The 15,568-nt window shown below is 40.1% G+C and overlaps 1 protein-coding gene across 1 annotated transcript; it reads left to right on the plus strand.

Moving 5' to 3' along the window:
• The first annotated feature begins 1,563 nt into the window (after positions 1–1,563).
• LOC122700749 (vomeronasal type-2 receptor 116-like) lies at positions 1,564–8,476 on the plus strand. Its single transcript, XM_043913807.1, is given in 5 exon segments — positions 1,564–1,687; positions 3,569–3,715; positions 7,558–8,260; positions 8,262–8,301; positions 8,303–8,476. Coding segments are annotated over 5 exon segments (1,188 nt in total).
• The last annotated feature ends 7,092 nt before the right edge of the window (positions 8,477–15,568 follow it).

A 15,568-nucleotide genomic window follows, 5' to 3' on the forward strand; every position in this document is an offset into this window, starting at 1 on the left:
GTTGGTTTTGATATAGCAGTCTACGTTTAAACAAGACTCTCAAATTGCTGGTATTTTAATTTCAAATGCATTTTAAACACCCTGTATTTGTGCTCTTCTCACAGTTGCTGGTTTTGATATCATATTTGAGAGTGATTTCCTACCATTACTGTATGTTTGCCTTTGTTGTTTAGTCCACAAATCATATCTGACCTTTTTGCAACCTCATGGAGTGTAGTCTGCCAGGTTCCTCTGTCCATGGGATTCCCAGGCAAGAACACTGGAGTGGGTTGCCATTTCTTTCTCCAGGGGATCTTCCCAACCCAGGGATTGAGCCTGCATCTCTTGTATTGGCAGACAGATTCTTTACACTGAACCACCTGAGAAGCCCATGTTTGCCTTTACCTGTAAGTTTTTCCCTTACTAATTTTCCTGTTTCGAGGTGTGGCTTTTTTTTTGTTTTTTTTGCTCAGACAATTTTCTTTAGCATTTGTTACAATGCTGTTCTGGTGGCATTGAATTATTTTAGCTTTTGCTTGTCTGTAACACTTTTGATTTGTCTGTTGAATCTGAAAGAAATTCTTGTTAAGTAGAGTATTCTTGGTTGTAGGTTCTTCCCTTTCATGTCTTTAAATATTCTCTTCTGCCATGTATAGTTTCTGCTGATAAATAAACTGATTATCTTATGTGAGTTTCCTTGTATGTTATTTTCTGCCTTCTTTGTGTCACTTTAAAATTTTTTTCATTGATTTTAAATTTTGTCAGTTTGATTCCTGTGTGTCTCTATGTGTTGCTCCTTGAGCTTATCCTTCCCGGGACTCTCTCTGTGCCTCCTAGACTTGGGTGAATGTTTCCTTTCCTATATTCAGGAAATTTTCAGCTATTATTTATTCAAATATTTTCTTTGGACCTTTCTATCTCTGTTTTCCTTCTGGGACTTTTATAATGCAAATATTGGTTCATTTAATGTCTCAGAGGTCTCTTAGTCTGTCCCCATTTGTTTTCATTCTTTTTTCTGTTCTGTGGCAGTGTCTTCCAGGTAACCCTTCCATTCTCCCTTAATATTTGTGCTATTGGTTTTTTCTAGTGTATTTTTTATTTCTATTATCTTACTGTTCAACTCTGTTGGTTTGTTTTGTTTGTCAGTTCTTTTAGGTCATTATTGAACATTTCTTGCATCTTCTCAATCCTTGCCTCCATTCTTTTGTTGAAATCTCTGATTACTTTCACTATCATTATTCTGGACTCTTTTTGCAGTAGGTTATCAATCTTGTTCTTTCATCTGGCACATATCTCTCTGCCATCTCATTTTGTCTTCCTGTGACTCCAGTTTCCATTCTGCAAGTCTCAGGGTACTATTTCTTCTTGCTTCTGTTTGCTCTCTGCTGGATGAAGCCATCTAAGAAGTTTGTGCTGGGTTCCTGGGGAGAAACTTCACTGGTGAGTGGAGCTGGGTTGTGTCCCTCTGGTGGGCAGGGTCATGCTTAGGAGGACTTTAAGAAAGATGGAGCTGTGTTCCTGCCCTATTGATTATTTGGCTGGGGCATCTCAGCACTGGAATATATAGACGGTTGGGTGGAGCTAATGGCAGCCTCTGGGAGGGCTCATGCCAATGAGTATTCATCAGAATTGCTGCTGCTGGGGTCTTTGTCCCTGCAATCAGCCATAGCTACTCTCACCTCTGCAGGAGACTTGCCAATACTAGCAGGTCTGTTTGGCCCATTCTCTTACAAGTTCACTGTCCACCCACCCCCACTCTGGGTTCAGGTGCACAAAAACCTTGTGTGCATCCTTCAAGACTAAAGTCTCTGTTTCTCCTAGTCCTGTGGAATTCCTGTGATCAAACCCCACCGGCCGGCAAAGGCAGGTTCTCTCTGGCCTTCTCCTCCCGTTGCCAGATCCCCAGGCTGGAAAGTCTGATATAGGGCTCAGGAGTTTCAATCCTGTGGGAGAACTTCTGTGGTACGATGCTTTTCCAGTTTGTGGGTAGTTCATCCAACAGATATGGGATTAGATTTTACAATTGTGCTCCTCCTAGCATCTTGCTGTGGCTTCTTTTTTGCTTTGGATGTAAGGTATCTTTTTTAGCAGGTTCCAGTGGTTTTCCTTTTTTTTTTTTTTTTTTTTTTTTTTGATGATTTTTCAGCAGTCATTTGTGATTTTGGTGTTTTCATAAGGATAGGTGAACACCATCCCTCTTCACCATCTTCAGCCACCTCTCTCATCTTTTGCCTTTGTGCCTGATCTAGTTTCACTCATTCACAGGGTACTCCATGCTGAGGCATTGTGCCTACTGCTTCACACCAGAGTGCCTAGTGGGCAATGACTGTGCCTGACACCTCAGCTCTGTGGGTTGTGTGTGCAAACACAACGTAATTTCCTATATTTACTCTTTGAATGCAATGTCTAGACTTCATACTAAGTAATCTTACACACAATATGAGCCACTGTCTAAAATAAGCATGTTTGTACAGACGGTTATTTCAAATTTCAGCATATGTATTCATACAGCAGTTGAGTGAGTGCAATGAATAAAGGTCGTGGATGTAGTGGGAACTCTGAGCCTTATTTATGTATTGTGAAAGTCCTACTTATGTTTAAATAATCACATGTAGATTAAGTATTCAACTATTTTTTAAAATTCCATTTGTGCATTCCCTGCTGGCTCAGAGGGAAAAGTGTCTGCCTACAATGAGGGAGACCTGGGTTTGATCCCTGGGACTGGAAGATCCTCTGGAGAAGGAAATGGCAACCCACTCCAGTACACTTGCCTGGAAAATCCCATGGACGGAGAAGCCTGGTAGGCTACAGTCCATGGGGTCGCAAAGAGTCGGACACGACTGAGCAACTTCACTTTCACTTTCATGCATTCCTTAGGTCATTTTCATGTCCTTTGATCATTGAACAATTCTATTATGTACATCAAAACTTTGAACATGATTTCCTTTCATTTTAGTTGAAAATTCCACAGTAATATTTTGTTGATTAATAAAGCAATGATTTATGCCTTTAGAGTAATGTGTTATTTCTGGATAAAACTGCAATACTTGGATCAGGCATGCAGAATTGGATCATAATCTTCATTTCCCCACACATACTAAAACTTTGCCTCTTCATACCATACATTTATTGTTTCTTGAAGCTACTTTTAGTAAGGTGGTAGCTTTTCACATTATTAGGTACTTTTATCTCAAACCTACAGCCTTCTATGCAGCCAAGTATGGGAGTATAGTAAAATATTTTTTCTGCACATAAATTTTCAGTATCATGAAAACATGACTATGTGCCTTGATCGAATTTTGGGGTGAGGTGGTTAAACAAGAGGAAAACAAGGTATGTTGCCAGGAGTGTATGAAATAAAAGCCATGAAATAATTTTATAAAATTTTGGCTATCTGCATAAATGTTTCAAAAGAAAGACAGGTAACACAAACCTCATAACCCACACTTAGATGTCTAGATGATATCAACCAAGCAGGGAGGAGGGAGCACACACAGCAATGTAGTAGAAAGTGAGACATCCTTTCTTCTTCTGGGAGAAATATAGATGTCCTCTGATAGCACCTAATCATGTGCAGAATTATGACCAGTGACTCTCTATTTTTCCTTTCAGATACCTAAATCTTTCTGTAGCCAGAGTTGCATTTCAGGATATAGGAAAATTCCACAAGAAGGAAGGCCTTTTTGTTGCTGTATTTGTGCTTTTTGCCCAGAGAGACACATTTCCAACCACACAGGTATAAAAATGTTTAATTACCCTATGATAACTCCACTTTTTTTTTCCAGTGAAAAGGAAAGTGAAGGCATTGATAAAGGAGTCATGAACCAATCTCTTCACACATTTATTTATTCTTTTGTACTATTTGTTTTTATTATGGTATACTATACATAATATAAAATTTACTGGAACTTCCCTGCTGGATCAGTGACTAAAAATCCCCCTGTCAATGCAGAAGACACAGGTCAATGCAGAAGACATTGGTCTCGGAAAATCCTACATACCATGGGGCAAGTAAACGTATGCATCACAACTACTGAGCCCGTGATCTAAAGTCTGGAGCCACAACTACTGAGCCCCTGTACCTCATCTACTGAAGTCTGAACACTCTAGAGCCTGTGCTACGCCATAAGAGAAGATGCTGCAATGAGAAGCCCATGCACCACAGCTAGAGAGTAGACCCTGCTCACCACAAATAGAGAAAGGCCCAGGCAGCAAAAAAGACCCAGCACAGTCAAATAAATACTTTTAAAAATTAACATTCAAAGCATTCTTATGATTACAATTGAGGGACCTTAAATCCATTTGCATTGTTGTGCAATCATCTCCACTATTCCTCTGGAGAACTCATTATATCTAACTTAATTTCTGTTCCTTTGAAACAGTTACTCTCACTTACCCCCTCTCCTAGGGTCTATGAGCTTGAAGACTCCAATTACATCACTTGGGTAGGATCATTTTGTATTTCCCCTTTGTAGCCTGACTTCTTTTACTTAGGCTAATATTTTCAAGATTTACCCACATTGTAGCCTGTGTCAGAAAATGCATTCTTTTTAAGACTGACCAATGGTTCATTGCATGAATATACCACATTTTATTTATCCATTTGTCCATTAAGGACATTTGGATTGCTTTTATCTTTTGACTATTTTAAGTGTTGGTGCTAAGAACATTGTTTAAGTACCTATTCATGTTACTGCTTTCAGTTCCTTTGAGTATAGACAGAGAAGGGGATTTGCTCAATTATATAGCATTTCTATGATAAAATTTTTCTGATTATTACATTTTTAATTGATGTATAATTGTTATGTTAGCTCCAGGTATACCATATAGTGATTAACTATTTTATAGATGATACTCAATTTAAGTTATTATAAACTATTGATTATAGTTTATATATATATAAAAATATATATATATAGTTTATAAACAATATAAATTATTGATTATGTTATTCCCTTTGTTGAGCAATATATTCTTGTAGATTATTTTATACTTAGTAGTTTATATCTTTTAATCCATGATCCCTATCTTTTCCTTCTGATTTGTAGATCCATACCATTGAGGTCAAAAAAGTCCTTGACATAATTTTGATCCTCTTAAAATAGCTGAGACTTGTGGCCTATTACGTCATCTGGTCCAGAAACATGCTTGTGCTTAGTTGCTCGGTCATGTCTGACTCTCTGCGACCCCATGGACTATAGTCTGCCAGTGTCCTCTGACCATGGAATATTCCAGACAAGAATACTGGAACAGGTTGCCATTTCCTCCTCCAGGGGATCTTCCAGACCCAGGGACTGAACCCATGTCTCTTGCATCTCCTGCGTTGGCAGGCAGATTCTTTATCACTAGTGGCACCCAGGAAGCCCAGAAACATGTTATGGACACTTAAATTGAAGGTGTACTCTTTTGTTTTTGGATGAAATGTCCTGTAGATAGATTTTAAGTCTGATCCAATGTGTTTTTTAAGGGCATTATTTGCTTATTGACCTGGATGATCTCTCCATTGAAGTGCGTAGGTTGTTCAGTTCCCCTAATATACTGTCATTGTCAATTTCTCCCTTGATGCATGTTAATATTTGATTCATATATTTAAGTGCTCCTTTGTCAGTTTAACAAATGTTTCTTTTGTTGTTGGTGTTCTTTTATTTGAGACTATTCCCATGTTGCTTAACTTTCTCTGCCTATGTGAAATTAGATGAAACAGATGACTATTCTTGTCTTGAACAGATGCCATTGTGCATTAGAGCATCTATAGAAGTCTACATGTACCCAATGGCTTTGGTGGAGGAACTGGATCAGAAGTGAGCAGTATTCTTATCTTCTTCTCAGGGGATGCTGGCAGCTCTCACTGTTGTAGGAGGTGGGGCAGAAGACTGAGGAATTAAAAATAGAGTCCTTTATAAGCAGGGTCTCCTTTTCTGTTCAGTGATCCACACTACCCAAGTGGGGATCGGGTCAGGCCAAAATGTCTGGAGTAGAAGCACTGAGGTTTGATTCTAAGTGATTCTGTTTGCTCTAAGTTTGCTCTTACCTCTTTCCATGTTGGCACTTTTGCCCCTGAGAGGGGCGGTGCTGAAACAAAAAGGGATGAAACAGGTATCCATTGTGTTCAGGCGTGTGTGCACTTGCAGTCCAGGAAGACCGGTCACAGTTCCTGATGCTTTCACTCTGCTGCTTACCATTAATATTTGTAATTAGTGGCATCATCCAGATTAGATTTTGTGCCAGTTTCAAGCTGGTTTTTCCCCATTTCCACATCTGTAGCAGTCTTATCCTACAATGGAGCTGCACTGTGGAGCAAAAAGGGCCATAACTGGCACATGAGTTGGGATTGGAAGCAGTGGAACAATTGTGAGAAACTAGCCAGAATCCCAGAAAATTTCAGCGTGCTTCCTCTGCCTTTTTCCATGAGATTGGAAGAGTGTGTGTGTATATAGCGCACTCTTCATGAGCAGAATCTAGGTTTCTTACAGACTCACTCTCAGTCTCACTGCTTTTCCAACCAGCCTAGTGAACACTTGCCCCCAGTCCAGTGTTGGACTCCAGAACTGGAACACCCAAGATGTACTTTGACCTATTCACTCCCCAGGGAGGATTTCTGAGCCTGTGTGATCCTCCTCTTCTTTCTTGTTGGCTCTAGGACTGTTGGCCTGACTTGATAGCTTCTCTTCCACTTCTGAGTCTGTGTGGGTCTTTCTTGCAGTTTTACTTTTATAAGAATATTTTCTACTTGTTTCCAGTTTGTTTCCAATAAAAACTATCTTACATGTATTCATGATGTGTTCACAGGTCCAAGTGAGCTCCACTTCCTTCTGTTTCCCTACCTTGATGCTCTCCCATGTTTAGTTTTCTGAGGAACTCCCAACAGTTTTCCATTACAGCTGCGTCATTAACACTACCACCAGCAATGTACAAAGGCTACAGTGCTCAACACCTGACATTTTGAAAATTATTTTTAAAATAATAGTCATCCTAATGGGTCCAGAACGGTGTCTCACTGTTTTGCTTTGCATTTTGTAACATGTAGTATTGATGAACATTCTTTCATGTATATATAGCTTCTTTGGAGACATGTATACACAAGTTCTGTGTTCATTTTTAATTGGTTTGTATTGTTTGTTATTTATGTGAGGTTATAGAAATTCTTCATTTATTGAGGATATAATCCCTTAAATGAAGATTTACACATATTTTCTTACGTTTGCTTTGTTGCCCCTTCATTCCCTTGATGTGGGATTTTGACTCACAAAAGTTTTAATTTGGATGAAGTGAAATTTTTCTGTTATTTTTCAATTTTGTTGCCTGTACACTAGGGATAATAGAGAAAATAGTAAGGAATTTGGTGACATTGACTGAGCACGGATCATCCATCCTGACCTCTACACATGCTGAAGATTAAATTTACATGAATTTGGCCTTATCTGCACCCAAAAGCATTGTGACTTGCTCAGGAATAGAATCTAAACTTCAGGTGTCTAACAGTAACATCAGGGGTTACCAGCACATATAGTGACAGGAAAGGTGATGGGGAAAAAGAACAAATTCTGAAAATAAATACTGAGTCTGCTTTCTCCCCAGATGCAGAGCAGTGTGTCCAGTGTCCAGCTCAAGAGTATCCAAACAGTGAGAGGAATCGCTGCCTCCCAAAAGTTTTAACCTTCCTGGCCTTCAAGGATTTCTTGGGGATGTCACTGGCCTGCATGGCTCTGTGCTTTGGTGTCATCACAGCTGAGGTTTTGTGGATCTTTGTGAAGCACCGAGACACTCCCATAGTCAAGGCCAATAACTGGGCTCTCAGCTATGTCCTGCTCATCTCCCTCCTCCTGTGCTTCTTCTGCTCCTTACTCTTCATTGGCTGTCCCAACACAGCCACCTGCATCCTCCAACAAATCACCTTTAGAGCTGTGTTCACTGTAGCTGTTGCTACTGTTCCGGCCAAAACCTTGACTATAATTCTGGTATTTAAGGCCAGGACACCAGGAAGAACCATGAGGCGACTGCTGGTAACAGGAGCCTCTAACTATGTCATTCCCATGTGCTCCCTGATCCGAGTGATTATCTGTGGAGCCTGGCTGGGAACCTCTCCTCCATTCCTTGGGATGGACACTCATTCTGACCCCAAAGAGCTCACTATCATGTGCAAGAAGGGCTCAGTCACTGCCTTCTACTGTGTCCTGGGATACCTGGGCTCCTTAGCCCTGGGGACTTTCTCCTTGGCTTTTCTGGCCGGGAACCTGCCTGACACCTTCAATGAAGCCAAGTTCCTGACTTTCAGCCTGTTGGTTCTGCAGTATCTGGGTCACCTTTCTCCCAGTCTACCACAAGCACCAAGGGCAAGGTCATGGTGGCTGTGGAGATCTTCTCCATCTTGGCCTCCAGTGCTGGGCTTCTAAGCTGTATCTTTGTCCCAAAGTGCTATATCATTCTTATAAGACCTGAGAAGAACTCTTTGAAAGGTTTCAGGAATGAAGTAGATTTTAAGAGAAATAGGCACTGAGGTTTTATCTCATAAGTTTCTATCACAATTTTGTCTTTGAACAAAAATGTCAGAAACAGAATAGTATTAATATATGTTTATTCATTCAGATATTAGGAACCATCAAAATTGCCTTATTTCTATTTGTTCAAGAATTCGCTCTGTTTTTAAGAATATATTTGTAAAACTACCCTCAGCCATCCAGACTCACAGATAAGTGTTCTGTGTCAAATTATTATCTGTTTTCAAGGCTTTTGCTATTAAATCTAGCTATTTCCTTCATCATTAGGTATACAATAAGCATATCCTTGTAACTTAGGCCAATTCTGTACCTTAGAAAGCTCTTTTTAGACCTAAGAAAATTTCAGATTAATCTTTCTTGTGTCTTTTCTGTTTGTGTTTATAGACTTGCAGTAAGGGTCAAAGTATGCTTGGGTAAATAATTTACACTACACTTGACTTTCCCATGATTTATTTGAAATCTTATAGTTTACAATTTTATTTTGGTTAATTTTATTTCTTTTCTGAATACAGTAGTCAATTTTTGCAAACTGAAATGGGTTCTCCATCATTTTAAATCATCTTTTTCTAACTTACTTGAATTGGTAACTTCACTATATACCAAATTTTATGGATATATGAATTTGTTTCTGGAACAACTTTTTTCACCCCCTCAGTATTGTGATCACTCACCTAGAGCCAGACATCCTAGAATGTGAAGTCAAGTGGGCCTTAGGAAGCATCACTAAGAACAAAGCTGCGGGAGGTGATGGAATTCCAGTTGAGCTATTTCAAATCCTGAAAGATGATCCTGTGAAAGTGCTGCACTCAATTTTCCAGCAAATTTGGAAAACTCAGCAGTGGGCACAGGACTGGAAAAGGTCACCTTTCATTCCAATCCCAAAGAAAGGCAATGCCAAAGAATGCTCAAACTATTACACAATTGCACTCATCTCACATGCTAGTAAAGTAATGCTCAAAATTCTCCAAGCCAGGCTTCAGCAATACATGAACTGAACTGTGCCATGAACTTCCAGGTGTTCAAGCTGGTTTTAGAAAGGGCAGAGAAGCCAGAGATCAAATTGTCAACATCTGCTTGATCATCGAAAAAGCAAGAGAGTTTCAGAAAAGCATCTATTTCTGCTTTATTGACTATGCCAAAGCCTTTGACTGGGTGGATCACAATAAACTGTGGAAAATTCTGAAGGAGATGGGAATACCAGACCAACTGAGCTGCCTCTTGAGAAATCCATATGCAGGTCAGGAAGCAATAGTTAGAACTAGACATGGAACAACAGACTGGTTCCAAATAGGAAAAGGAGTATGTCAAGGCTGTATATTGTCACCCTGCTTATTTAACTTCTATGCAGAGTACATCATGAGAAACGCTGGGCTGGAGGAAGCCCAAGCTGGAATCAAGATTGCCAGGAGAAATATCAATAACCTCAGATATGCAAATGACACCACCCTTATGGCAGAAAGTGAAGAAGAACTAAAGAGCCTCTTGATGAAAGTGAAAGAGGTGAGTGAAAAAGTTGGTTTAAAGTTCAACATTCAGAAAACTAAGATCATGGTATCTGGTCCCATCACTTCATGGCAAATAGATGGGGAAACGGTGGAAACAGTGTCAGACTTTATTTTTCTGGGCTCTAAAATCACTGCAGATGGTGACTTCAGCTATGAAATTAAAAGACACTTGCTCATTGGAAGAAAAGTTATGACCAACCTAGACAGCATTTTAAAAAGCAGAGACATTACTTAGCAACAAAGGTCCGTCTAGTCAAGGCTATGGTTTTTCCAGTAGTCATGTATGGATGTGAGAGTTGGACTATAAAGAAACTTGAGTGCCGAAGAATTGATGCTTTTGAACTGTGGTGTTGGAGAAGACTCTTGAGAGTCCCTTGGAGTGCAAGGAGATCCAACCAGTCCATCCTAAAGGAGATCAGTCCTGGGTGTTCATTGGAAGGACTGATGCTGAAGCTGAAACTCCAATATTTTGTCCACCTGATGCGAAGAGCTGACGCATTGGAAAAGACCGTGATGCTGGGAAAGATTGAGGGCAGGAGGAGCAGGGGCCAACAGAGGATGAGATGGTTGGATGGTATCACTGACTCAATGGACATGGCTTTGGGTGGACTCCGGGAGTTTGTGATGGACAGGGAGGTCTGGCGTGATGTAGTGCATGGGGTCGCAAAGAGTCGGACACGACTGAGCGACTGAACTGAACTGAATTTTTAGATTGTGATAAAATATGTCACATAAAACTTATGAATGGAATTATTTTTAAATGTAAAGTTGAGTAGTGTTAAATATATTCATATTATTTTGCAACCTATCTCTAGAAAGTGTAAAACTGAAATTCTGTGTCCATTAAACAACAGCTGTCCATTTCCATCTATCCCCATATATTGGAAACCATCATTTAACTACTGGTGTCTAGATACTTGAGTATTTTTGGAAGGTCAAATTATCCTGTATTTGTTATTTTGTGAATGGTCTATTTCATTTAGCATATTGTCCTCAAGGTTCACCTGTATTGTGGCATGTGTCTGAATTTCTGTCTTTGAAAGTCTGGAAACGTTTCACTTTGAGGAGGTACCACATTTGGCTTATCCATTCATTAGAACTTTGGTTTTTACATGGAGCCAGCAATGTACTATGTGCTAGGAGTTGGACAGGACTATGATGAACTAGATTGTCCCATTCTCTGACCTCATGGAATCAGCATGTGGAGGAAACAGGGACAAATAATACATGGTCACAAATAAAGTAACGAAGGCTATAATGGGACAAGCTTGGGGCATTGTGAGAACCAGAATAGGCCCCTGACCCAGGCTGAAAGAGTTCTTGGAGGAGGAGCAGTAGGAGGCATGTAAGTGGAGATGTGAAGGATGATCAGAAATTACCGAAATAAGGAGAGAAGGAGAAACATTCAGACAGAAGTGACTGCATGTTCAGAGATCCCAGGCTGAGACTATATGACTAGGTGGAGAAAGTGAAAACTGTTTAACAATGCTGAAACACAGGACATGATGTGCACGGTGACCAAAGATGGAGAGGTACCAAGTGGACTTTATCCCCAAAGGTCAACATATCCTTACCCAGGTCAGTGAAAATGGCTTGAAGACAGGGGTGGGCATCCTCTACATCTATAGGTAGCTTCCCAGCAATTCTTTCTGCCTACAAAACAGATGTTCCATGAGCTGAGCAGACAGATCCACAGCATCACCCAGCTGGGCTCTTATTCTCTGGACAAGGACAGACTCTACTGAGAGGATGAGCTATTCTCAGCTCACTTGACTGAGTCCTCCCTTCTACCCAAAAGGTCTCCATTTACCAGTCATTTCTCTAGGGGAATCCTAGGGGCAAAGTTCAAAGTGAATACTGACTCCACACTGTTCTCATACAGGACCTTACTGTCCTGTAAGGTTGTATCATAAGAAACACAACAGGCAGGACTCTCCCAAGGAGGCCTTTTCAGTATAGTCAGCAGCTGAAGAGACACCCTAGTTCCTAGCATCCCGGGTCCTACCTGACTTAGCCAGCCATATCCAAGACAGTAGCTTGCTAAAGGGCAGTTGGTAAAGAAGCACTTTCACTCCAAAGGGAAAGTGAATGCCAGGTTCCTGGGCTAATCCAAAGCAAGGAGAAGAAAGTGGATCTGAAGGACCTTTCCTGAAGGACTGAGAGTCTCCTTGAGAGTGGAGATGGCACGAAGCTGTATTGACCAAGTCTTGTGGGTACAACTATGGCAGAGGAGGGACAATTTATTGCATCTTTGGACTTTTAATTGTCGAAATGCACTGATAGTCAACAAGAAGGGCCCCATGTTTAGGATAATGGTCTACATCAGTAGATACATGTATATCATAAATGCACTCTAACTTATTCAAAACAGAATAAAAGAAATACTCATAACAACCAAATACATGTTTTATACAGTGGTCACCTTTTCTCACTGGTATTTATAACTACTTTATCTCTATTACCCATTTCTATTCCCTTCACCCTCAGCAAGCTTGTCAGCTGGTCCTGGTTCTTCATCTGGTTGGATAACCCTAAACTTTATTCCTGAGGGTCTGACCATTCGTGGTCCTGCTTGGATTGTTTTCTTGTAGATGTCAATTGATTTTAGTCACAGGACATGCTAATACTAAGAAAGTCCTCAGGAATCTCTTGATTGCAGACGTAGGCCTCCTCATGTTTATTTCAGAATCTGGATCAATTTCCCTTTGGTAACGACAACTACCTCAGCTGCAAAAATTTCATTCTTTGCATAGTGATTCTTAGGCATGAACAGACCAAAGTGACCAAGGTCCGGTCTTAACATCAGTTTGATAGAATCCATACAATGGAAAGACAGAGAAGCCTGACCTGCTGCTGATCATGGAGTCGCAAGGAGTCAGACACGACTGAGGGACTGGACGGCAACAACAGCAACCACAACAACCACGACCACAACCACTCTAGTGGCAGCAAATGAAGAGGCAGAAAACTAAGTCACACCACAACCACTCTAGTGGCAGAAAATGAGAGGCAGAAAACTAAGTCACACGACTAAGTGACTGAAGAATAACGCTTCAGAATTTTCCTAACTTTGGATTAGAAACGTTTGGAAATTCCATTTCTTTAATGAGAACTTCATTTATTAAAAGTATTAGTTCTCAGTAACATATGTTATCTCAAGTAATTTTCTTTTGCTTTCCTAAAAGAAAAACTATGAGTTGCATTACCCATATAAAAGCATACATGACAATTATGGAAGTTTGTACTATTTTAATAGGTTTGGCTGAATAAGTGGATATAGAGAAATGACCAAAAGTTACATGAGGGTTTTTGACTATGCAGAGAGTCCGTTTTCCTAAACCTTGTGTTGTTCAAGGGTTAAGTCTGTATGTACCTACATATGTATTTGTCATTCAATCGCTCAGTCAAGTCTGTGTCTTTGTGACCCCACGTACTGCAGCATGTCAAGCTTCTCTGTCCTTCGCTATCTTCCAGAGTTTGCACAAATTCATGTCCACTGAGTTGGTGATGCCATCCAATCATCTCATCCTGTCACTCCCTTCTCTTCCTACCTTCAGTCTTTCCCAGCATCAGGGTCTTTTCCAATAAGTCAGCTCTTTGCATCAGGTGGCCAGAGTATTGGAGTTTCAGTTTCAACATCAGTCCTTTCAATGAATATTCAGGTTGATTTCATTTAGGATTGACTGGTTTGATCTCCTTATTGTCCATGGAACTCTCAAGAATCTTCTCCAGCACCACAATTCAAAAGCACCCATTCTTCGACACTCAGCCTTCTTTATGGACCAACTCTCAAATCCATATATGATTACTGAAAAAACCATAGTTTTGACTATATGGACATTTGCAGGCAAAGTGATGTCTCTGCTTTTTAACATCCTGTCTAGTTTCATCATAGCTTTTCCTCCCAGGAGCAAGTAGCTTTTAATTTCCTGCTTGCAGACCCCATATACAGTGATTTTGGAGCCCAAGAATATAAAGTCTGTCACTCTTTCCATATTTTCCCCATCTATTGTCATGAAGTGATGAAACCAGATGCCATGATCTTAGTTTTTTGAGTGTTGAGTTTTAAACCAACTTTTTCACTCTCCACCTTCACCTTCATCAAGAGGCTCCTTAGTTCCTCTTTGCTTTCTGCCGTAAGGGCAGTCTCATCTGCATATCTGAGGTTATTGATATTTTTCCCAGTAATCTTGATTCCAGCTTATGCTTCATCCAGCCTGGCATTTTGCATGATGTACCCTGCATAGAAATTAAATAAGCAGGGTGACAATACACAGCCTTGACGTACTCTTTTTCCAACTTGGAACCAGTCTGTTGTTTCATGTCTGGTTCTAACTGTTGCTTCTTGACCTGCATAGAGGTTTCTCAGGAGACAGGTAAAGTGGTTTTTATTCCCATCTCTTGAAGAATTTTCCACAGTTTGTTGTGATCCACACGGTCAAAGGCTTTAGCATAGTCAATGAAGCAGAAGTTTATCTGGAACTCTCTTGCTTTTTCTATGATCCAATGGATGTTGACAATTTGATATCTGGTTCCTTTTGCCTGTTCTAAATCCAGCTTGTACATACATCTTGGCTCAAGTATTGTTGAAGCCTAGCTTAAGGATTTTGAGCATTACCTTGCTAGCATGTGACAGGAACTCAATTGTGTTGTAATTTGAACATTCTTTGACCTTGCCCTTCTTTGAGATTGGAAGGAAACTGACCTTTTCCAGTCCTGTTGCCACTGTTGAGTTTTCCAAATTTGCTGGTATATTGAGTGCAGCACTTGAACCACATCATCTTTTAAGAATTGAAATAGCTCAGCAGGAATTCCATTACCCACACTAGCTTTGTTCCTAGTAATGCTTCCTAGGGCCCACTTGACTTCATACTCCAGGATATCTGGCTGTAAGTGTGTGACCACACCATAGTGTTTATCTGTGTCATTAAGACCTTTTTCTATACAGTTCTTCCGAGTATTCTTGCCATCTCTCCTTAATATCTTAAGTTTCTGTTACATCCAAGCAGTTTCTGTCCTTTATTTTGCCCACTTTTGCATGAAATTTTCCCTTGGTATCTCTAATTAACTTGAAGAGGTATCTAGTTTTTTTTCCATTTTATTGTTTTCCTCTATTTCTTTGCATTGTTCACTTAGGGAGCCTTTCTTATCTCTCCTTGCTATTCTTTGGAACTCTGCATTCAGATTGGTATATCTCTCCTTTTTTCCCTTTGCCTTTTGCCTGTCTTCTTAGTTATCTGTAACAGCTGTCATCAGACAGCCATTTTCCTTGTTGCATTTCTTTTTCTCGGGGGTGGTTTTGGTCACTGCCTCCTGTACAGTGTCTCGAACCTCTGTCCACAGTTCTTCAGGCACTCTATCTATCAGATCTAATCCCTTGAATATATTTGTCATTTAATATATATTTGTCAAATATATATTTGTCAAATATATATTTGTCATATCCACTGTATAATCATAAGTCATTTGATTTAGGTCATACCTGAATGGCCTAGTGATTTTCCCTACTTTCTTAAATTTAAGTTTGAATTTTGCAATAAGGAGCTCATGATCTGAGCCATTCAGTTCCTGGTCTCATTTTTGCTC

Source organism: Cervus elaphus, chromosome 9 (genome assembly GCF_910594005.1).
Source record: "Cervus elaphus chromosome 9, mCerEla1.1, whole genome shotgun sequence".
Taxonomy (NCBI): domain Eukaryota; kingdom Metazoa; phylum Chordata; class Mammalia; order Artiodactyla; family Cervidae; genus Cervus; species Cervus elaphus.